This window comes from Ctenopharyngodon idella, chromosome 8 (assembly GCF_019924925.1).
Source record: "Ctenopharyngodon idella isolate HZGC_01 chromosome 8, HZGC01, whole genome shotgun sequence".
NCBI classification, from domain to species: Eukaryota; Metazoa; Chordata; class Actinopteri; order Cypriniformes; family Xenocyprididae; genus Ctenopharyngodon; species Ctenopharyngodon idella.
In genome coordinates, this window is record NC_067227.1 from 22939876 (window position 1) to 22964752 (window position 24877).

At 36.3% G+C, this 24877-nt stretch overlaps 3 protein-coding genes across 5 annotated transcripts; 1 reads left to right on the forward strand and 2 right to left on the reverse strand.

The window, feature by feature from the left end:
• Window positions 1-2: 2 nt before the first annotated feature.
• LOC127517566 (uncharacterized) lies at window positions 3-9814 on the reverse strand. 2 transcript variants are annotated; one of them, XM_051903401.1, is made up of 14 exons: window positions 9622-9814; window positions 9267-9468; window positions 9059-9165; window positions 8870-8958; window positions 8669-8778; window positions 5431-5529; window positions 4144-4181; window positions 3732-3824; window positions 3423-3500; window positions 3134-3258; window positions 2870-2928; window positions 2522-2644; window positions 2257-2282; window positions 3-841 (listed from the first exon to the last, which is right to left on the reverse strand). In XM_051903401.1, exons 2-14 carry the CDS (start codon window positions 9466-9468, stop codon window positions 740-742), a joined length of 1251 nt encoding a protein of 416 aa, XP_051759361.1. In that variant the 5' UTR covers window positions 9622-9814; the 3' UTR covers window positions 3-739. The 2 variants fall into 2 exon arrangements, with proteins under 2 accessions (XP_051759361.1, XP_051759362.1); XM_051903402.1 differs by lacking the exon at window positions 5431-5529.
• A 2118-nt stretch (window positions 9815-11932) lies between these two features.
• On the forward strand, window positions 11933-18450 carry haus5 (HAUS augmin-like complex, subunit 5). Of its 2 annotated transcripts, none has more exons than XM_051903409.1 (19): window positions 11933-12205; window positions 12285-12347; window positions 12435-12467; window positions 12788-12812; window positions 12910-13042; window positions 13396-13555; window positions 14031-14106; window positions 14321-14406; window positions 14483-14537; window positions 14634-14761; window positions 14837-14918; window positions 15017-15150; window positions 16009-16171; window positions 16252-16332; window positions 16563-16708; window positions 16881-16977; window positions 17245-17383; window positions 17887-18019; window positions 18146-18450. In XM_051903409.1, the coding sequence occupies exons 1-19, from the start codon at window positions 12114-12116 to the stop codon at window positions 18246-18248; spliced, it is 1929 nt and encodes a 642-aa protein (XP_051759369.1). In that variant the 5' UTR covers window positions 11933-12113; the 3' UTR covers window positions 18249-18450. The 2 variants fall into 2 exon arrangements, with proteins under 2 accessions (XP_051759369.1, XP_051759368.1); XM_051903408.1 differs by having other exon boundaries at window positions 11941-12205; window positions 16878-16977.
• Window positions 18451-19368: 918 nt separating this feature from the next.
• fzr1a (fizzy/cell division cycle 20 related 1a) lies at window positions 19369-24665 on the reverse strand. The gene is made up of 14 exons (XM_051903410.1): window positions 24426-24665; window positions 23651-23772; window positions 23367-23498; window positions 23213-23276; window positions 22740-22870; window positions 22566-22645; window positions 22287-22470; window positions 22095-22160; window positions 21906-22008; window positions 21091-21275; window positions 20725-20958; window positions 20480-20584; window positions 20280-20372; window positions 19369-20179 (listed from the first exon to the last, which is right to left on the reverse strand). The coding sequence occupies exons 2-14, from the start codon at window positions 23717-23719 to the stop codon at window positions 20138-20140; spliced, it is 1488 nt and encodes a 495-aa protein (XP_051759370.1). The 5' UTR covers window positions 23720-23772; window positions 24426-24665; the 3' UTR covers window positions 19369-20137.
• Window positions 24666-24877: the final 212 nt, after the last annotated feature.

Genomic DNA, 24877 nt, shown 5'->3' on the forward strand with positions numbered 1-24877 from the left:
ACTGGGTTTTCACCAAGCATTTTTATTGTTAATGGGATGAGAGAAACATCAGGAAGTATGACACATTATTGAAAAGTTTATTTTGCTATGTAGCCTTGTATATTTGTAATTGCATAAATATTTTAGTATCAAAATACTAAAATCTGGTGAATGTCTTTATACAACATACATTATGATGTATTTACTTGTGTATATAATTCAATTGGAAGAGTGCTGCACAGTGGTGACATGTTTAAAACTATCAGCACTCATCATAACATTACATAAAAGTTGTTTGGGCAGTAACATTCAAAAAGCATCTACAAATAACAAAAAGTAATAAATGTGTAAGGCTAGAAGCATACGTTGCTATTTTAAACCAATAAGCATAACAAAAAGCATTTAAAGGATGTTGTGCAGAGTAAAATTATTTATATGACTCGAATTTAATTCATTATTTAACCTCTTATTGTTCAAAGGTAAAAGTTTTTCTCAACTGAACAGAAAACGTAGGATTTAACATGAATGTTTAGATAATTAAAGTTATACAATCGCTTTAGCGTTCAACATTATCAGTGAAAAAAAGGAAGGATTCTCAAAACATTTAAAGCAGGCAAAGTAATGATGATGAAGGCATTGTCCCATCTTTAATTCACATGTATTCCTTTAAAGGACTGTAAAGAGTTGCACCCACATTGCTCAGCCCTACAAAGGTACCAAGATAACAAACTCGCTAACCAAAAAATCTGCAGACGGTCCTTCAATTCATCATTCCAACCAAAGACACTCCTGTCATAAGTGCAGCTGTCAACATTACATTAAATACTGTGAAGATCATAAACATAAACAACCATGGGGATGTCTGCAAATAAAAAAGAAGAGTCTTAATGTGTAATATTTAAGGCTAATATTGCCATATAACCATATAATGTATGATCTTATAATTTACTGGGTTACTGCGTTAAGATGTTGAAGTCAACCTGTTACAGTGGATATAACCAATGGTTAAAACAGCTGGTTTTTATGATGTAAAAAAATGAAACAAAGATAAATCATATCAGAACTTTTGCATGTTTAATGTAAATATTACAATTTAACAATGTCACTAAAAACTAAATTGACACATTTCAGAGAAAATTAAAACAAAAACTTTAAATAACTTAATTCTGCATAAATGTGCTCCTGATGATGTATTATGAAAGTTCATGAGCTTGAGCTTGATGATTAGTTAATTCTGATCACAGCCAAATACACAATTATAAAAGAGAGCAAATTTATGCAGTTTTCCCCCCCTCTGAAATATCAGGCAATTTCCAAATGGCATTTTTGCACCCTTGAAGGGCACTTCGAGAAGGGGACGCCATTTAGGGGTGTTCCAAACGAAAGTGAACAACTGAATGCCTTCGCAAAGGGCCCTTCCACAAGGCAGTTAGCGAAGGGTACATACGATGGTCAGTCACTTTGAGGAAGTAATTTTATTATTTATGGTCATGTGAACCAGCAAATACTTGTGATTCATTCATTTTAAAGGTAGGCGGCGGGAGAGTTCGAGTTAACAAACAGCAATTCAAGCTGGGTTTTTTTTTGTTTTTTTTTGTGATATTTCACACATTTTTGTCATGTTTAAATAAGTTTCATAGGTTAGAAATTGTTGAGTAATGCATTGTCCAAAGATGAGACGGCAAATTTTAAAGTTGAGAACAGAGAAATACACTCACACACACACATAACATGTTTTAAAAAATATATAAATGTATCTTTATTTGCAACAGCTATGTTAACAGCAATAATAAGAAATTTCTGTCGTAAGAACAGCTAATCAGTTGGTGGACTCCGTGCTATGTTGTCATGGGAACATCCCAGCTGAAGATAATGGCACGCAAGAGCCCTGCTCCCTCCAAAGTCCCCACTTCAAGGGCTCTGCCGTTCGAAGGGAGTAGGGCATAGGGATGCTCCCTTCCATTTGGAATTTGCCCATCACTTTGGTTTTCAGTTGCATTGCATATTTTGTAATTTTTACATTAAATGTGCAAAAGTTCTGATATGACTTACATTTGTTTCATTTTTTCATCAAAAAAACAGCTGTTTTAAATGGGTTTTTATATCTACTGTATGCAAGGATCTGGTCTGGTGCCATAAAATCTGTGTGGAATTGCTATACACTGTAAAGTTTGTTTTATAGTGAAATACATGTGTATTAAGCAGGTGGACTGAAACTGGAATGGCTTTATGTAGGCTATACAAATACAAAATATGACAGATGTAAAGTTCACGTACCTTGTTTTCCAGAATATGATTCTGATCTGCAGACATACAAATGAAAACAATGGTTGTTAATAAACTAGAAAATGATGTAGGATGAAATGTAATAATTGACAGTGAAAATAAAATCTGGGTTGTCATGCATAAGGAAGTACAGAGGACTGTGTCTGGGTGTGACTGATAACAGATAGAATTCTTTAAAAGTCCACAGAGTATTTTTATGAGGCTTGTGTGGGAATCTCACTAGTGCCTTGAATCAGTTGGTATCAAGTATACTTACTTCCAACTTTTTTAATGCAAACTGAGCCAAGGTACAGCATGATCTCCAAAACAACATAAACTCCCATTAATATTGGCAGCCAGAGTTCTTCAAAGCACCTCGTTCCAAAAAATATTGCAGTGGCTATAGTACAAATTGAAAGAAGAGGATTATAAACTTCTTCTAAAATCTTAATTAGATAAATCTGAATTAGCTTTTAATAAATTTGGAGTAATAAGTAAATGAGTATTTACACCTACACCAAACTTCGGAAAAAAGTAACGTATACTACATATCACATTTTTACAAAATACCTACAATAAAAAAAATTTAATTTACTAATAAAGAATGTGAAAAACTGAACCTTACTTGTAATTGCAGTATTCATTAGGTCAACCATTATGATGGCATAGAGCCAAAACTTCCTTCTGTAAGTCAGAAATTTTTAGTGTTAAATAACAGCCTGACCAGTAAAAACCCATTGTAACACTGGATCAACCAATGATGTGAGTTGGGGGTGGGGCTAACTGTTTTTCTGACGGATAGCAGACAAAACCTGTTTGGAAACAGTTATAATTTTTGCAGTTCTGATTGGTGACACTAGTGGCGCTGATATGTGAAGATAACACTCACAATTCATGGCTTGGTCCACAACGAAGGAAAACAGTGATGGTGTGCAGCAGGCTTGAAACCATGGCAGCCATTGTCAAAGCGGTAAACACAGTCCGCAAACCAGCACACTTGTACACGCACTCATACTAACACAAAAATATACACAGCAATGGGAACTAAATTAGATGTCAATTTCCTTTAATGCTTCTTCTTTTCATTCTTGATCAGTCTTAAACAAATATTGAGTTTAAACAATGTTATACTGTCTGTCATAAAGTAAACTGTAATGTAGTACAAAAATAATCCTTACTTTAATTGTTTTTATTAGTACGAGGATGACAGCAACAGTTTTGGATGCTAGTTCAAGGACAGATGCATTCAAGATGGCCTGTGAAGAGATACATTATTTGCCATATACTGAATGTATTTTTAAATTATGGATTCAGTATGCATCAATATGAAACTGTGAATTTAAGATGGAGGTCATAATGCATGTCATGACATCAGTTATTAAGATTTTTATCTTGATACAACTCCCTGACCCATTATAATAATGGCATAAAAACAAAACTGTTTAAAAGGATATTTAGTGATTTATGCCGTTTTTTGAGACACTTACCATTTTTTTTAAATCTGGTCTAATGAAAATCAGGAGAGAAGAGCCTCCAAGAAAACACAGTCGACTGAACAATAACAGTGCTAAAATACATCTCTGAAATGTATAAAAACAGACATACATGTACAGAGAGAAACAAAAACATAATCATGTACACACAGGTAAAAAACAGCAACAGCATGGACAGTCGAATATGGATATTTTAATAACCACAACATGCAGATTTAATAGGTGAAAATGATATTCATGGAAACAAAAAGAGGCAAAAATGCAAAATTAATGAGCGAGGGACAAGCAAGCCATGCATGACTGTAAAACCTAATTACATTTGTAGAATCATCATGAGAAATCTTGATTCATAAACATGCTTGCTACAATAAAATATCACTTAGCAGCATGCATATAGTCTACATACCAGATATTGCATACACTGAGGAGGTGATAGTGGTGTGACTACAAGTAAATGAAAACAAATGACAAGTGTTATCATCATATTCTTAACAATAAACATTCTTTATTGGCATCCGTGGTTCCACAAAGAACCTTTAACATCCATGGAACCATTCCATTGTGCAAAAGACTAAAAGAGTAGAAGCACCAAGTAGAATTCCGAAAATAATTACTGTTCTAGCCCAAACTAATACCACTAGTTGAACAAATGTTGGTAGATTGGGCACTCATAAAAAATAAAAAATAAAAATAAAAATTTTCCAGCTGATGAATGATAAAAACACTGACAGCCAGCACATCAGAATCCATCCTACTTTAAAGAGCTCAAGCATTTAAAGTAGCAGATGACAGAATATATATATATATATATATATATATATATATATATATACACACACTATATTGCCAAAAGTATTGGGACACCCCTCCAAATCATTGAATTCAGGTGTTCCAATCACTTCCATGGCCACAGGTGTATAAAATCAAGCACCTAGGCATGCAGACTGCAGAATGGGTCGCTCTCAGGAGCTCAGTGAATTCAAGCGTGGTACCGTGACAGGTTGCCACCTGTGCAATAAGTCCATTCGTGAAATTTCCTCACTACTAAATATTCCACGGTCAACTGTTAGTGGTATCATAACAAAGTGGAAGCAATTGGGAACAACAACCATGAAGTGGTAGGCCACGTAAAATCACAGAGCGGGGTCAGCGCATGCTGAGGCGCACAGTGCGTAGAAGTCGCCAACTTTCTTCAGAGTCAAGAACAGTGTGTAGAGAGCTTCATGGAATGGGTTTCCATGGCCGAGCAGCTGCATCCAAGCCTTACATCACCAAGTGCAATGCAAAGCGTCGGATGCAGTGGTATAAAGCACGCCACCACTGGACTCTAGAGCAGTGGAGACGTGTTCTCTGGAGTGACGAATCACGCTTCTCTGTCTGGCAATCCGATGGACAAGTCTGGGTTTGGCGGTTGCCAGGAGAACAGTACTTGCCTGACTGCATTGTGCCAAGTGTAAAGTTTGGTGGAGAGGGGGTTATGGTGTGGGGTTGTTTTTCAGGGGTTGGGCTTGGCCCCTTAGTTCCAGTGAAAGGAACTCTTAATGCTTCAGCATACCAAGACATTTTGGACAGTTTCATGCTCCCAACTTTTCCTGAAATTCCTTAACAGGATATCTGAGGCACCTTAGTTTTTAGTGTAAAATAGTCTCTGAAACACAAGTATATTTATACTGTATCCAAAAAACACAATTACCTGCAGCCTGTGAGTTTATTTTTGATGTTGTTGTAAATTTTGTTTGGCTTGTAGCTTGTGCACTGTTGGCTTCAGGGATCAGTGGAGTTGTGGGTGTGCCTGTGAGGAATGTTTAAACATCACAGAGCAACAGTATTTACACTGACTCAACAGGGAAGTAACCTATATCAATGTGTAATGTATAATTGTCTCTGAAACATAAGGAAGTACTTTTACATTAAAAAACACGAATATCTAAAAGCACCACCAGCCCTGCAATTATGGTTATATTTGATTGTTCTATGTAATGCTTTTGGTTTATATATTTTACCTGTAGCCTGTCAGTGTATATTTGATGTTGTTGTAAATTTTGTTGGGATTGTAGATGGATTTGTTTGCATACTTCAGAGGTTGGTGGTGCTTCGGACGTGCTGTTTGTTACTGTTCTGTTTAATGGTTTTGGTTTATATATTTTACCTGTACCCCTGCAAGCAATAATAAATACTGTACACTGCAATTTAAAAATGTAGAAAACACTGTACATACTGTAATACACACATTCCCATTTGCTGTTTGTCAGGAAAAAATGAAGAATATTGATCCTACAGCAGTTTTAGTTTTGACTGGCAACTTTTTAAAAATACATCACTTGATAATACACTTGATACATCACTTGACAGTGATAAAATAGCAACTTCTAAAAATAACAGGGAGGGGCGATTACAGAGATGAAAAGATGGAAAGTTTTTTTTAAGTACACTCATCGCCATTTTAAATCATAATGTTTGAAAAAATTAAATTATAATCTGTTCACGTTTAAAGGGTCTAATCACACTGAGCAATTATTGTTGCACATGAAACAGCCTATGTTCAGAACAATGTAAAGAATACAAAAAAAGTTTTTTAGAAACTCATTAGAGTTCAGCATCACACATCAGAGAAAAGGGAGAAATTTCTCTCTAAATTCATCTAGAGCACTAGTTTTAGAGTTTTGTGATAGAGAAATGATAATCACTAATATTATGAAACTGTTAACCTCACCTAATGCACTGAAATATAACGACAATGTAACAATGTAATAACAATGTAATTCCACATAGTAGGCTATGTAATGCTAATATGGCACAAATCTCAGAAGCCAGCCCAGTAATATCATTGATAACCAGGGGTTAACTTGGATTTTGAGGCATGGGAACCCTAAATTCTACAAATGTAATGCTTTATTAAAGAACACATCATTATTTTTTACCTAAAGGGCACCTATTATGCCACTTTTTACAAGTCTCTGATGTTTCCAGAGTGTGTGTGTGTGAGGTTTTAGCTCAAAATACCCCACAGATAATTTTTTATAGCTATTTTTATGTTACAATAAAACTGCATTTTTGTGTGTGTCCCTTTAAATGCAAATGAGCTGCTGCTCCCGGCCCACTTTCAAGAAAAGGGCCGGCGCTTCAAGAGCTCATGCAACAAACAAACAGGACAATCTCAAGCACTGAAAATGTCAGAAACTGTCATTAATGTCAGACAATGATGCCTACAGAGCCAGAGAATATGCTGCATGAAGATAGAACAGGCATAGTTTTGTTTAATTACGGTTATGTTGTCATCTTGCTTTTATCCATTAGTACAAGCCTGTTGTAATGGACCCCGTCCAAATGATGGCCAAAACTTTACTGATGAGTTCTATGAAATTTATTGTACATCGCACAAAAGACGAAGCATCCGTTTTCACTCCAAAAAATCACAGTAAGAGCTGAATAAAACACAGTGCAGGAAGTGTGCATTAAAGTCTTATCCATAAACTCGCTCTCTCCCTTGCATTAACATACACAGCGATCGAATTACACAAAAACACTCGTTACAACAGAAAACAAATATATACAGAGTTTTTTTTTTTTTCGACGGGGGTGTTTAATAAACTGGTAAGCTTTATATCCGGTAAACAACTCAGATGAACTGTAATAAATTGCGTTCTCTCACCTCATTACTGCCGTAACCAGTGTCACTCCGGAGACTATAAGCTGGATCACAAACAGTTGATACTGATCCATCCTTGAGTAACAACTTTTTTTAAGCAAAACCTGTGTTTTGTATTGTCCCTTGCATTGAGCCTCATTCACAAAGCAGTCTGGAATGAAATGATTTGCTTAGACATAAGTGAAATTAGGTATAATTTGGTGCGCATTACCTTCAAAAATTAATCCACTGCATCCTCAGGGCTCAGATGTTGGGAGAAAATGAAGACTCCTATGTTCACTCTTACACCCAACAACAGAACACCGGGATTGCTAACGGGACATTGTTGTCAAAAGCTGCTTAAGCACGGAAGAAAATGGCGGACAGCATACAACTCGCCGAGGGCAGAAACTATGGTAATGCAGGACTGTCAGTCAGCGGCCGTGGACGGGGCATGAGCAGTGTGATGTCACACTGCTCAGAGAATCAAAATGGCATGTCTAATGAGACTGCTTTGGTTTAATGGGGATTTAAAAAAAAGAGTGGGTGGAATTTCATCATTGTAGGGTGGTTGGGTTCACACACTGCAACACACATTTATGTCCAAACAACATGTAAAAGTAGTTTTTGCATAATAGGTGCCCTTTAACTTCTAATTCATAGTTTTGCCAAAAATCACTTGGATATTAAGTAAAGATCATGTTCCATGAATATATTTTGTAAATTTCCTACCGTAAATATATCAAAAATGTATTTTTGTGAGTGGATATGCATTGCTAAGGACTTCATTTGGACAACTTTAAAGGCGATTTTCTCAATATTTTGATTTTTTTGCACCCTCAGATTCCAGATTTTCAAATAGTGTATCTCGAACAAATGTTTTCCTATCCTAACAAACCATACAATGGAAAGCTTATTCATTCAGCTTTCAGATGATGTATAAATCTCAATTTCAAAAAATTGACCCTTATGACTAGTCGGTTTTGTGGTCCAGGGTCACATTTGTGTGTGTATTTGTTCTGGATTATCCAAGATTTTTTTTTTTTTGACAAATTAAAAAAAAATCCTCACATTCCCATGCTGGTCAAATTGACCAGTGAGGGACTCTTTTGTTACTATTTGTTTTTGGGGTTTTTTCCCACAAACACATACATTTTTTGTGTAGCCTAGCTATTTCAAGTTCAAGTGCGACAAAAGTCCTAAAATCTTGGACCACTCTGATGAACACTCGTTTTTTTTTTTTTTTTTTTTTTAAATTAATTTCGAGACTTAATTACAACAATGTACGGTAATTTTTTCTTACCTGTAGTTTGTGCATGTGAATAGGTTGGTGAAGCTGTGGGCGGCGGTGTTGTGGACGGGACTGTGAAATCTTTTTCCCAAAACGTGAAGAATTCTTTAATAAATACAGCTCTGAAAAGAAAATTGAAGATCAGATTTACAAAATTAGCCTACTATAATGATGCTATTCTGTTTCAATTCGTCGGCTACATAGTAACATTACCTGAACAAACATTGCCTTGCCGATTTGGGCGTCCACAACCCACTGACTGACGTTTTCCATAGGTTATTAGCTTGAATCATGACACGGTCCTAATGATATATCCATATGAATTAATAGCTGCTAACATTTAACAGATTGTGTAAAGAATAGCTTAAGTGTGTAGTGGTTTAGGTGCGCGGCAGGACTCACGCCACAGATGAGTCTGCTGTCCCGGGTAACCAAACTTAATGTACCATCACAATTACGAAGATCCAACATGAAACCTTTAAACTGATCCGATTTAGCCGAAAACGTCACTGTGGTAAAATGAGAAAGTTTAAAGTGACACATCTGAAAAGCCATTTTGTTTACACCAATAAAACAGTAAACTATAATATTAGGGAGAGAGAGAAACTACCTTTACTGGTCTCGTTCCCTTCCGGTGTCCAATCCACCTCGAAAGGGGCTTCACTGGTTTGTGGTGGTAGGCCACTATGATTAATATCAATCTTAATTACATTACACTGATCAACCAACAATAATCCATTGCTGTAACAGGAGATGAACTTCAGCATGGTAAATCCAAATGAGAAGATAAGGAGACCGCCCGCATTATACATCTGAAACGGTGAATATAAATAACATCAATTTTAAACTACTGACTTGTAACAATTCCTGTTTGTAGAGTCTTAAGCCTTTAATGAAGTTCATTTGTAATACCTTTACAATTACAGTTTGTAATACCTTACATAATTACAATACCTTAGACCTACCTTGCGTTTTGCTGATAAAAGGTAAGAGAGGAAAGTAAAGCATTGTCTTTCTGTCTATAGCCTATATTGTCCGTCAGCTCAACAGACAATTTATTGCCCAAATAAGTTGGCCGAAATGTTTCTAATGCCCTCTTTTGGCGAATTCAGTTAGGCTATTATGATCAAAGGGGAAAAAAGTGGTTTAATGATAGCAGCTTTGTATTGTCCTGCCTTACAGTCATTATGTGCATAAGGAAGTAGGCTACACATAACTTTAGGATTTATTATCAAAGTTCTTTGGAAGTGTTTATACTATAATCATAAGGTCACAGGCAAAATGCTATGAGATAGAGCCAATGCTTCATTCTTAAAGTAAAGGTTTTCAGAGTTAAATATAAGAAGTGGGTGTTTTATTACATAGGCTAACTGAAAATATATCTCTCTGTCAGGCTGAATAGGTGAGAGTTTGTTTTTTTCCTTTAGTCCTGCAATAATTTGACCTAAATTGCAAGTTCATGTCACAGTCCTATGTAAAGAATAATAAATAATTATCTGTCTTTGCTGAAGAGAACTTTGGCCTTTTTCTTGAGAACTGTTAAGAACCTTAAGCTTCAGTCAAGTTCGTGTTTTATCAACATAAACACATAACACAACACAAAAATCAGCACACCAGCAGCTGGAAACAGAATCCAAAACACAAAACATACCATTATTTGCTATTTTTATTTACAAAAAGTATGTTAGTATTTTCGATTTCAAGCTGTATCCGTCTCAATATAATCTAGAAGACTAATGACAACTAGTCCTTTATGAAAATGTATTTGATCAAACTTCACTCCTGGTGACACTGACATATTGTAGTATTATAAATACAAAATTACAATGAAATTTTTCACCGCATACACACCATATAATACAAATTCAACACTAAAACAATCTTTCTAACCTGGAGGTATATAGACAATGATGATTCTGCAACAGTAAATTCTCTGGGGTTTACAAAAACATTAAATAAAATCTCTCCTCAAAGATGATGACAATGATTACAGTTTTTTTCAACTGCTTACACACAAAATCCTTATTTGTCACACAACTTCTAAAACCTGACACTCAAACACCAGAACCACACACCAAATCTGCAAAACCAAACCGTACACTAATTCTCGGCCTTTGACTCAATTTTCAATTTCATAAAACACTTTTTGCAAAACACAACACACAATTCTCTATGTAACACACAAAAATATAACGAAAGTATCTTTATTTTCTTTTTCAAACACAACCATTGTTTCTGTCAAAGACACATTGATGTATTTCTTTTCTTTAGTACTGTGTAATACTGTATTCACAACCACAAATTCTTACAGTAAAAAAATCAATAGTTTGGTTTCAATTTTGTTTTCGTGTTTACACTGAATTTTTCAACATCTCTGCCAATTACTTTCAGTCTTGTACAGAAATGTACTCATGAAAGAAGAGCTTTAGCTTTTGAATAACTATGTGTATATGAGATATTCAAAAATAGAATATTATGGCAAAGGTGTTTGTAACATAAGACAAATGTTTGCTTTTAAATTGTGTTTGTGATATTTTGAATGCAGTGCTGCATTCTGCAAGATATGTGAGGCATTTTGCATTTTGTGTGTGCAATTCTTGGATTTGTGTAAAGTTTTGAAAAAAAGAGGCAAAGTTTGTGTAAATGTGTGTAAGCAGTTGAAAAAAAAAAACTGCAATAAAATACGCAGTGCAGAGCCCACTGAGTCAGAGAAAAGAGTTCAGATCTACTGAGGCAAGAAAATTAGAGTATTTAGGTTGAATATTAACTTTCAAAAGAATCATGACAGATAAAAAAGATTAGAGAAGAGGTTTCGGCTTCCAATAAGGAAACTGTATGAATAGCAGACATGTCAAAACAACTGTCATACCAAAACAAAGCTGTCAATCAGAAGTACAATAGATTTTCCTGTTTGTGTGTGTGTGTGTGTGTTTTCTTAAAAAGTTTTTTCATTAAGATATGTTTTACAGCCTGTAGTGTAAAACTCAGAGGGCCTCAGAGAAGACCTCAGGTCACAGGGTGCACTTTGTCTCACCTCAGCAGCAAAAAACTCAGCCAGCTGTACCAGCCACTGTGGAACATATCCTACTTTTTTTGTTACTTAGCTATACTCTTATGTTATTTGTATTCCAGGGATCTCATGGAAGAATAGAGGTGTGAATCTTTTGGTTGACAGGAAATAAATTAAAATCAAAAGCAATGTTTGATAATTCAGAACAAATAAATTCTAAGTAATACAGTAGTTGATTTTATTTTTTTTGCTCGGAAAATGTTACTGTGGTGATGTTCGTATAGTGACCTGTGGGGGCAGCATCGGCACAATTAGTAACAAATCGCACAGTAAACGGGGGCGAAGAAACGTCTCCCGCGTATTTTGACTGTGTTGTCTTTTCATCATCATTAAGATGTAAGATTTGGATACTGTAGATTTGTTTTATTATAGAAAAGATTCAAAAAGATGTCGAGTCTCAGTCAGGAACTGAAGCGCTGGGCTATTGAGGAGCTTGAGTTGCCAGCAGTCAGACTCCCGGATGACGGCTATATGAAGACGTTAGTGGGTTATAATGAATTATAACATTAATCCTCATCAACGATTTTAGACTGATCATGTGTTTACGTTTTGGTGCAGATTATGCGTCGGTCCTGGAGCTTCAATTTGGAAATACATAACGCAACATGTTTATAAAGAGAGGTGAGATCTCAAGGTTTTTATCATCTCTAATTCTTACTACGTGTTTTTAAATGCACAGATTCAAATTTCTTTTGAAATATCTTACAGGAATGTTCGGGTCATGAGGGGGAATGTGCAGTGGTATCCTTTAATTTTTCTGACAATGTGATGTGTGCGCGTCATGTGTGTGTATATATATATATATATATATATATATATATATATATATATATATATATATATATATATATATATGTATGTGTGTGTGTATGTATGTATGTATGTATGTATATGTGTGTGTGTGTGTCATAAATGATTACACATACGGGATATGATTCTTTCAGTACGCCCATCACAGTTTTTGTGTTTATACTACACTGTGTAACTGTTTAAGTTGTTACTTAAGATAAATTGTGGGTTTCTGATCAGTGGATTTGTTCCTTGACAATCTGAATCCTAAGGTACAAAGTTTTACAAGATAAAGAGGTAAAGAAGAGTAGCTTAATTGCTTAATTTCCGATTTGTTAATCTGCTCCTATAAGGATTCATATGCACAGCATGTAAAGATGATTGTTCTTTGTAGTTTAAACAGTTGAAAAATCAGAATAAAGATACAAGAAGGCTTGAGCTACAGAAAGAGATTGATGCCCTTCAGACTGAACTCGATCAACTGGACACAAAGATCAGTAGAGTGGAAGATCAACTTGCTGCTGAAGGTGAATTATTCTCTTTCTGTTCATTTCTATCCATTTCTATCCTGATGCTCTTTTATGCTACCAACACCTGTGCTACAGACAATGTGAATCGTCATCATGATATCAAAATGGTCTCTAACTGCTTTCTTAATGCACATTACTTGTTTTATTGTAAACAAATCAGTATATGCTTTTCTAAAGAAAAAGTGTTTATAATCATAACTTAGTCTTACACTACCTTGCTCTGCCTCTGCAGCAACTTTCATTTTAAGATGATTTGTTGTAATCCCATTTAAAAATACATCAGATTACGGAAAAGTATTTTATGTTGATGTTGTTACTAATCTCTTTCCTCCCTTGTTACTGCTAAGCAGAGCAGAACGTGAACAGGAACTGGGAGGACTTTATGGAGAGTAGGCAGCGACAGATCCTGTTGGAGTCTTTCAGGCATCGCTGCTCTGAGGAGAGAAATGTACTGTTAGCGGACACACACATGATTGGCACCCAACGCCATGCCCTGGAAGAGTTGTCCAAGTGAGCAAATACCCATATCACCTCCAGACTGTCATATTTCAATGGCAGCTTTCTCCAAGACAGATTTAAAAAATGTTTTAAAGCTGCTGTGTGCCAATTATTTGATGTTTAAAAAGTAATACTTTCCTCCAATTCCAGTTTAATGTGCAGAGACAGCTATTAGAAAGTTAATTTGTATGTGGATTTCAGATGTGCAAATCTGGTACCAGTATTGGATTTGATGCTCAAGAAACATTTATCAATGTTGAAAACAGTTGTGCTGCTGAATTATTTTGTTGAAGCTGTGATACTTACTTTTTTCTTTGATGAATAGAAAGTTCAAAAGAACAGCATTTATTTGATTTTTTTTTTTTTTTTTTTTTTTTTTTTAATAATTCAAAATTGTAATAATTGCAATAAGTCAAAAGTCAATCTTACTGACCCCAAACTTTTGAACCGTAGTGTTTACGTACTGTAAATCACACTTCTTGTCCAGAAAAGCAGAGGTGAAGCTGGTGTTTGGGCCATCTGACAATTCGGACAGTGAAGCTGGAGCAGATCCCTTAGTTTTAGTAAGTGTTGCTGTATTTAATGGTGTTTGTGATGCACACTATAATAATCATCAAAAATCATTTCAGAGAGCTTTTTTTTTCAGACAGATGATGCAATTACAACATCTTCATCAGGGATCATGTTAACCAGCCAAACTCCAGTTGACCTCTTGATTAAACAACTTGTCTTTTCACTGATTTTACCTTATGAAATACCATTTCTATCTCATTTCAGAAGGATGTGAGAGAGCTCTGCAGCGAGAGGGTTTTCTTCTTCCAGTGCCTGCTGGAGAGTGAACTCAAAGCAAATCCTTCCACTGAGTAAGAGAGATAGGCCTTAGATGTTAATATTGTAGACGGTAGAGCTTAAGAGCTAATTCATTTGTTTTCTATCTAGATTTACTCATGATCAAAGGAATTCTGTGATCCAGCACTGGATGAGTGCAGTGGAGGTAGATAAACACACTCATTTCAAGAGTATGCATGTCTGTTTATGCGTCTGCTTGCAAGTATTTTTGTTCTGAATAACAACACGTTTAATTCCTCAGAACCTCCTACGGTCTCATCCTCCAAACCAAGTGCTTTCGGCTCTGCAAGCCCTGACCTCCAGACAGCAGGTGGCATTAGAGGAGAAGATCGCAGCTTTAAATGTGGAGCGTGAAGTTTCGGCTCTAGGGTAAAATTTTACATCGTAATGCATATCAAACCCCAGACTATAAAATATCACATTATTGAAATGCGTTTATTGCAGGTTTCGATATGAGCGTGATCACCTAATAGATGTGTCGTCAGAGCAGGAGGAGGAGTTAACACCTGTCCGTAGTCTATTACAGGTGATCATTCGAGAAAAGTAGTCTCAGTGCATTTTACATTCTCTTATGCCATTTTCTCTTATGGCTCAGGTTGTATTTGTGTGTGTGTTTGCTCACAGTCTGCCTGGCAGGAAGTGGAGCAGAGTTATTTTGAATTGTCTCAGACTCGTAAAAGACGTGGACAGCTGGAGACTGAACTTGCAGCTTTGATGAGAAAAGCAGAGACGGCAAATGAAAAAGACCCAGTGTCCAGGTAAAAAAAAAATCCCTCAGTCCAATCTATATAATTATGCAAAAAATATAATTACTTAACTTTAATTAATATAAATTAATTTACTAGTATTTTTTTTAAATATAAAACAAAATTCATCACATTTATGTTTACAAAATAGTTTTTCTAATTACTTGCTCAATTCCTTGAAGCTATTACTGAATTAACATCTGACTAAAAACTGATCTATTATGGCACTTTTTAAAAGATGTAATATAAGTCTTAGGTGTCACCAGAATGTGTCTGACGGTTCAGCTTAAAATACCCCACAGGTCATTTATTATACCATGCCCAAAATGCCCTTTTTTGGGTGGAAGCAAAAACATGCTGTTTTCGTGTGTGTATGTTTAAATGCAAATGAGCTGCTGCTCCCCATCCACCTTTCCAGAAGAGGGCTGTGGCACTCTGTAGGGTTGTAACAGTGAGGAAATTTTCCCACCAGTTAATCGATGGGTGACAACATCGGTAATACCGGGATGGGGGAGGGGGGTTCCCTCTTTTGCTGCTCACTTTTAAATCGCTAATTTTTAAATCGGCTACTGTTTTTGAGTACTATTTATCTGGACATACTACTCTTTTGGTGTACAGTTTTTAACATGCTATATAGTAGGAAAGTATTCAATTTTGGACCCAGTGACTATGATTTATGGGGAATACAAAAAAGGAGAGGGGAGATTTTTACCATTATAGGGTGGTTGTGTACCATTGTATCTCTTTTTAAAATCTAGTTTTATATTAAAAATAAGATTGTGTAGGATGTAGTTAAGACCAATAATGAAGGGAGGTACATAGATGTTCAATGTTGTAAAATACAAATGAGTGTTGTCCTGTTGTAAGCAGGTGTGTGTTTGAATTGGAGATGGAAGGAGTGAAGCAAGTGGCAGTTAGAGACAGCATCAGAGAGCAGTGCGCTCAGCTACAGCTGCAGGCCAGAGAGGGACAGGACTCCATCAGAACCCTGCAGACACAGTGGCAAAGTGTCATGGACTTCAGACAGCTTGTGGTATGTAATTGTATTTATTGCTGACAAAAGACTATATATTCATAGTGTGGAGTTGTAACGTGTGTGTTTTGTCTGTATAGGGCAGAAGACAAGAGCAGATACGGAGCCTGATCAAGGGGAACTCCTCTGTGAAGGCTGAGTTAACCCGTGTCCATGCAAAGGTATCATCTCATTCAATACATTCTTTAGCTAATGGTTTTTCATTCTCACACACAAACACACTAGCGTTCAAAAGTTTGGGTTCTGTAAAAAAAAAATGTTTTAATGTTTTTGAATGAAGTCTCTTATGCTCACAAAGTCTGCATTTATTTGATACTTTGGAAAGTAGTGTTAGTGTTTGTGTGTATGTGTATATGTATATATATTTATTATTATTATTTTTTTTCCCCAGGTTGGACAGTTTGTTCAGGAAAAGCTCAATCCTCAGTTTGGCAGTGTGATTGAAGCCAGCAGTGGACTCCGCAACTCTGTGTCACAAGGGGCCAAACACTTTAGCTGTGTATCACTGGCTGCACTGGATTACAGGGTCATGAAGGGGTAAGAAATTTTCATTTTTCTTTCTCCATTAGTAGGATTTAAATGCCTTTGCGCTGTATGCAATGCTTCACTGGCTTTGTGTTGCAAAGCAATTGAAAATGCTGAAGTCAGGCTAGTGAAGATGTTGAAAGATGTTGCATAGTCTTTTTTTTTTTTTTTTTTTTCTCAGCAGGGGGCAAAAATTACCAGCAGCTCAGCTTTCCATCCACCGGATACAGTCCCCAGTTTTCCACAAATTCTGTGAAAGTCTGTCATTCCCCATGTTTATGGTGAGATGCTCACTAATAGTGTATTCATACTCTTCATTTATTCCTAATTTTTCTGAAAGACATTTTGAAGAATTAGCTCATCAAGCAGTAAGTTTATTGTTTGACCACCTACAGTAATTGCTACCTTTCTGATGATTGCTGCCATCACAGATTAAATGGCTGTGTCAAAGATTGACCGTATACATATCCTACACTTTTCTTCCAACCCAAAATTCAGCAAAAACTGTTGATAGAGTGTGTCAGGAGTCTCGTCTTTCTTTCTGTCAGGCCCCAGAGGAGCTTTGGTCTCAGGCTGCAACCCAACGGCTGGAGTTACGAAATCTGTGCAGGCTTCTTCAGCTTTTCTCAGAGTCAACAGCAGACCTTCAGAAGCTGACGGCACAGCTACCATCGCCTGATCAGCAGAGTATGTCTTCATGGCAATATTTAAAGTGCCCCTATTATGCCTTTTCAAATATTATCTTTAATGCAGTGTGTAATACAGCTGTTTGTGAATGTAAAAGGTCTGCAAAATTTTAAAGATCGAAGTACAAAAAGTTATTATCCTCTAAAAGCAAGAATTGATTCTGAACAGCGTGTCGTCAGCAATTCCAGTCTCAATTCCTGTTACAAACCTATGTAAAAATTTGCAGCCTATGGTCTTCATTGGCTGCCCACAAAAGCTACTTTGACCACCCTTAAACATTGTAGTTGTAGCTGTGGCCTGGAAGTGTTGTCGACATGTCAAATTTAGGACAATTAGGAACCTTTAAAATAGCATAATAGGGACACTTTAAAAACTCAGAATCCCAATTTTGACTTTCTTTCTTTTCTTGTTTCTTTTTTTTATTTTTTTGCTAAAAGTTTTGTGAATGTTAAAAGTGCCTAGATGTCTTGCTCTGAAAGAAGACATTTTGATGTCTGTTTCAGCTTTGCTGCAGCATGTGAAGACTGTTGACGGAGAGATTCTGCAGACTTTGCTCCCACGGGCCCGTGAGCTCACACAGAGGTGCTCTAAAGGCCTGCTTTATGCAGAACAAGTGAAGACTGCCATCACACACTGGTAAGACATGGTACTCTCAAATGTTTCCAATATGGACCTTTCGTGGAATGGTTTGAAACTAACAGCTACAGCAGCAATACTGATCCTACTATGATTTGAATCAGATTAACACAGTTGTTTGTACAGGTGGGAGCAGCCTGGTCAGTTTGCCCTGCCAGAGATGCAGAGAGAGGGACTGACTTTCCAACAGTGGCTTCAGCGATGGAAACTGGCAACAAAGGAATCCTGACTTAGTTATGCATTTGAGAGCAAAGTTTACAAGTAGAGCAACTTTATCTGTACACTCTTTCAGTTTACTCTTTGCAGTCATTAACATTTCTTTACCATATTCAGTTTATGTTTCAGGGCACAATCCTGCTCAAGAAATACTTTATGCACTTTTACTGGATTTCTCAATAAATAATCTAATAGACACTGGAATAAAGGAATAATTGTTTTGTTTTATGGTGTCCTAAATCTCCCTACTAAAGGTAGAAATTAGTAAGATGCAATAAATAGATATAGATTTGTCTAATAATGTTTCTATTTGAATATATGTACTAAGTCATTTATTCCTGTGATGGCAAATCTGAATCAGCAGTTTTCAAATGTCTTTACTGTCACTTTTGTCATTCATTTAATGCATCTTTCCTAAACAAAAGTAATGTATGTCTCCAAAGTTTTGAATGTCTAAAGCCAAAGTTATTCAGGTGAGCGTGATTCAGTCATTCCTGTCTGACATGATTGTTTTCATACTCTATATAAATGACACCCGTAAGTCCTTCGTTCATCTTCAGAACACAAAATATTATATTTTTTTTTAATGAAATCCCAAGAGGTATATGACTCGTCCGTAGACGGCAATATAATCACCACTGTCAAGGTCCAGAAAGGCACTAAAGACATAATTAAAACAATCAAGGTGACTACAGTGGTTCAACCTTAATTTTATGAAGCGACGAGAATACTTTTTGTGTGCAAATCAAAACAAAGATAACGACTTTATTCAACAATATCTTCTCTTCTGCATCGTTCTCCTATGTTGTTTACATTCAGCACTTCCAGGTTCTACATCAGAACGCCGACTCCTGCTCCTCCTTTATTGGCCGGTTCCTGCGTCACCATCACACAAATGCGTCGTGCTGCTCACATGTGCAGCTTTGGCTAATACTGAGCTGGCATTTGGATGTACACTGAAGCCTTCACTGTGCTACACTTTACAAAAATTAATCTCGTCGCTTCATAAAATTAAGGTTAAACCACTGCAGTCACACTGACTTTTAATAATGTGTTAAATACCTTTCTGGGCCTTGAGAGATGATTATATTGCCGTCTATGGACAAATCATATATCTTTAATTTGTGTTCCACACAACGAAGAACGAAGGTCTTACGGGTGTGGAACAACATGAGGGTGAGTAATTAATACAGAAATTTCATTTTTGGGTGAACTAACCCTTTAATAGTAACGATATGTAGGTAAACAAAAACTATTTAGAAGTATTTTTTAATTTAGATTTTTTTTTTAATTTAGTATCTTAATGATTTAATTATTTGCTTTTCCTCAACTCACAACCCAGTTTGGCAAACTCTGTTCTATTAAACCTTGTTTTCTGTTTCAAATTTGTAAAGATGAATTTGCAAATTCACATTCATACTCTAACAAATGACAATAAAGCATACACTTTTTTTTTTCAGGGTGTTTTATAATACTCAATATCAATCTTAAGCAACTCAAGTTAAAAACTGAATTTTCTTTCATAAACTTTTTTTTTCCACCCTCACACTCAAAAGATCACTCATTAGAATGCTTACAAATGATTCCAGAGAAAGCTGTTTCACAATGGCTAAATGTTTCTTTACACCCTGATTCAATGGCATTGTTTCTGGCTTAAGGCTTGGATAACATACATGTCATACATCATAGACATTTCTTTGTAACCAAAAACAATCACATAAAATCATGAACTGAACTGTACACATAAAAGTAAACATAACATTTGAACTTAAAATGAAATGTCAGGAGAGACAAAAACAAGTGTTGTGGATGAAACAGCAGTAGCTTTTTATGTCTTATGTCCAGTCTACTGCATGTGATTGACGACATGTTATAAAGATCCAATCCGTTTTAGCGGCCCAGTTATCGTATTCTGGTGAACAGATTTAAAACTGAAACAGATTCCTAAAAGACAAGAGACAGAAAATTAAATTGAGCACATGAACTTGAAGAAAAGCCAATATTGACAATATTTGACCCCCCAAAAAAGAAAAGAAAAACATACCTTTGTTGACCGTGTTTTACTAAATACATTCCAAAAGCGTAGAGTTTCATCACCTGCTCCTGTCACTATTGCTTCTCCATCTGGAGACATCGCCTTCCAGATAAAAGAATAGTTTCAGTAAACAGCATTTCAAAATACTCATTTACAAACAAGTGTCTAGACATTATTTGAATAAAACTGCACAAGGAAGCAGTACTTACCAGATAGAGCACCCTATACGAGTGGCCGGTCAGTTTAGCTACTTGAGTGAGCGAGGGGTATTTCCACACCAGGATCTGGTTCTGCGAGTAACCATGTGTGCTGACCTGGAGAACACAAACATTGAACCGTGCAATAAGACCCACCATCATGGCTATTTGTCTAGATCTACAGCTATAATGCATGTAATAATGAATCAAAAAACATCAATACTAAGCATTTGGTAAGTTGATCAGAATAAACGTACCAGTTCATTGGTGTGTTTGGACCAGGCCAAGTTGCAGACTTGTGAGCCTGTGTCGATACATTGCAGCGGCTGCGCTGTGAGAGTGTTCCAGAAGCGAATGCAGCGATCTGCTGTTCCACCGCCAGAGGCCAGCAGCCCGTGCTGGTGAGGAGACCAGGCGATGGCCTTCACTGCGGCCAGGTGCTCGGTGTACTGCTGCATCGGTAACACGCTCGAGTGATTCCACACTAACAGCTGTATTGATCATAGGAATGCTTTTAGATTGCATATGATACATTTATATATTTTATAAATCATTGTATAATTGATCATTAAGTTAGTCAAATTTAAGTGTCATTCAGGACATTCTCTAGCACAAGCAGTCACCTTGTTATCATTTCCACCAGAGGCCAGCAGCTGATGGTCAGTGCTCCACTTGAGTCCGCAGACCTCTTGTCTATGGCCCTGCAGCCTGCGCTCTGACTGCAAAGGGGGCGTCCTGATGTCTCTCTGAAGAATCATCCGGTCCCGGCTGCCTGATGACAGCTGATCTGCATTCCAAGCCAGCGCACCTGAGGGCAGATTTCTCAGTTTTTTTATAAATGTTTTACCTTGCACACACATTTCAGTAACACAATGTGATTAGAATGCCAAAAATTGACAAACTATACACCAGTCCAACAAGAAGCTTTAGAGCAAGTGTGAACACATACTACTGTTCAATTGTTTAGGGTCAGTATGATTTGTTAATGTTTTAGAAATAATATTATAATTGATATATATATTTTTCTTTTACTATATTGTAAAACGTAATTTATTCCTGTGATAGTTAACTGAATTTCCAGCATCATTACTCCAGTCTTTAGTGTCACATGATCCTTCAGAAATCATACTAATATGCTGATTTGGTGCTCAAGAAACAAGTATTATTATCAATGATGAAAACAGTTGTGGAAACCCTGATACTTTTTCTTTTTAAAGTTTCTTTGATGAATATAAACATCAGCATATATTTCAATTTAAATACTTATTTCTAACCATGTAAAAGTCTTCATTGTAATGTCATTTGATCAATTTAATGCATCCTTGAATAAAAGTATTAATTAAAAACTACACCTTGATCCATATATTTCAATGATTTTACCCACATTTTTCCAGTTATTTCATAAAGATTAAAATAAATAAATAAATAAAAATCTTACCAACTCTTGCTGTGTGTCCCTCCAAGGCAAATAGCTTTTTGCCAGCGGTAGCATCCCAAATTTGTACAAAACCTTTGTGCGTACCCACAGCGACAAGATTACCCTATAAGAGAAGTAGTAGGCCACCTGTCAGACCACAAATCCCAGAAAGCAACTTCTGAAAGTTCAAGTCATAAAGAATTAACTCACCCTCTCCGACCAGCCTACAGATGTGACTGAATCTCCCTCCACTGATAGGTCACATAGTCGTGTTACCTGGAGACAAATCCAAGAAAAAAAAAACAACTTAGACAAAGTGTTCCCTAGATATTTACTGAACATAAATTTAGATAAACATCAAAAGTATGTTGAATGCATAAGAAAAATGTATAAAACGCATACTTGACTTGTGCAGGCACTCCAAAGGTAAACACAAGTTCCCAGTCCAACACTGAGTACATTTAAAGAGGACCAGTCCACTAAGTTGAGGTAGAAGTCATCTTGTAGCTCTGGTGCATCTAGCACTTTAAATGGAATCTTGGAAATTTTGCGCGTCGGCTTTCTTGGCGACCGCAGCAGCTTCTGACTATAAACATAAAACAAAGCATGCAATTAAAACAATGCATTTTACTAATCAATCATATATTTATCAAGAAAAAAAAAAGAAAAAAATCAACTTACCTTTTGCTGCTAACAGGGGAGAGGGAGTACGGGGAAACACTGTTATCATCAGGAGTGGATCTTTTGGCACTGAGCGAATACTGTAACACAAAGTCCACAAGTGGCATTAAAAAGATGGATCAAAACACTCAGGTGGCATCAAATGAACAGATTAGAGGATAAAAACAAACTTACACTAAAGAGGCTCCTCCTCTCGGGTGTGGAGGGCTGTAGTCTTCTATCTTCTGTCTGAGGATCCAGGACCTTCTCAATCCCAGCCCCAAGCAACTCATTCTTCAGTAGGGCAGAATACGCCAAGCCATCCGCTGCCAGACAACACAGTGAATGAGAGAAATTACACAAGTTGTATGACATTAAAGGGCTGAGCATCATACATCAAGAATGAGGTTAATTTAAAGCATAGTCCACCTCTCTTTCTGAAATCATAAGGATAAAAGCTAATTCAAATATGAATAAATAATGGTTTATTAAAAAAAAAAAATAAACACCTAAATTAGCAATGCATAGGAACTTTTAATTGTCTTTGGTGGTATGTTGTTTTTTTTCATAAACTGATATAGACTTACAATATAGGCTTACAAATTGACATCATGACCTAACAGCTTTATGAAAGCAGGTAAAATCAATGCAATCCTCTCCACACTCACCTTTGCCAGTATCTGATGTTGCGTCTTTGGTTTTTTTATTCTGGCTTGGTGACTTTTCATTTTCCTGTAATAAGGGTAAATATATATATGAACTTGACCCTTCACATTCTAATTAAATGATAGGCACTTTGCTTCATTACTTCATTTCACTTACATTTATTCTGTGGAAGTTAATGCTCCAGTTAGCTCCAGCTCGAGATGGTATGAATCTGTCACCATGCTTGCTCGGTGATGACAGCGGTGACTCAGGGGTCGGGGTCAAATGACATATCACATCTTTTACTTTCTGTATACAAAAAAAGAGAAGGAATCAGATCAGATTAACAGTCAAAAGCATGAAAATAGATTAAAAAAAGTATTTAAATTGCTTATAGGAAATGGCATGTAGCATGTCAAAATGAGTCTTCAAGTCTGCAATATTCAAGATGATAGACTCACCATGGGGCTGGTGTTGTCATTCTGAACGTTGATCTGCCGCAGTAACCGGCGCTCATAGTCCTGGTCCATGGATGTGATTCAGAAGTCTGGGAATGTGGAGATCCAGAGGCACAGAGCCTAAACTGCATTAATGAAAAAACAGAAAACAAAATGGAGAATCATTTTTTATGAGAAGGTTACAACAATACAACTATAGTTAAAGCTCTACAATTTGAGTTCATTTGTTAGCAGAAGGATGTAAGACTCGTCAGCACAAGCCATCTGTTCAATACCCCATAAACAGGTGCTAGAGAACAGCTGCTCAAGTCGACCACGTCCAAACAATAGGAACACAGAGACAAGAATATGCTGAACACCAATTCCAAGTTCGTTACAATTTAATAAGAGAAGAGAACCCAAGTCTAACATGTATTCGTTTGGTGGCCTAAGTAAACAATGACAGCAACTCTTACGGCATACGTTTTATTTACACAATTGCTGAATAAAAACGTTAAATGCTTCTTTAATAACAGGTAACGTTATAACTAAAGATAGATGTAATGCAGAAAAGCAACTACCCGGTTACTAGATTCCTTTGTCAAATCAGCTAACTATCAACAGCAATGTTGATTAACGCATTATATATCAAATGAACCAAACTAACGTGGGTATTACTTTAATTAAACAACAGAAGCTGTAGTACTGTCCTGCACTGATTATTATCATCTTAGTGTTTCACAATGGATTACCGAGTAGCTAGTTAGGCTAATTTGATCCCACAAGTCATCGGACCTACCTTGACAATGCTATTCGGTGAATTTATAATCCGATCGTCTCAGCCTTAACCAAAGCAAAAGCGTCGAGTCAAAACCTTGAGAAGTGATAAATTATTTTATAATGAATATAAGATACGCTGCTCCGATGTTATTAGCAAGTCGATGCTGCTGTTGTTATCGATGGCTCCGCAAGGAATCATGGGACTGAGTTAGATGTTGACGTCACGACTTTTGAAAGAAAACAAAAACGTTGCTTTTTTTTTAAAAGTGCAAAGATTAACATAATATAGTACAACAAAATGTAATCTCAAACATTTGGTTAAAATCACATACTATATATTATGGAGAGTTTCTGTGTTGTATTTTAAGATGTTTATTCCAGGGGTGTGAAAAGTACTAAGAAATTGTGCTTAAGTTAAATAACAGATACTATATGTCAAATATGTTACTAAATTTAGTGTAAGCCAGATAT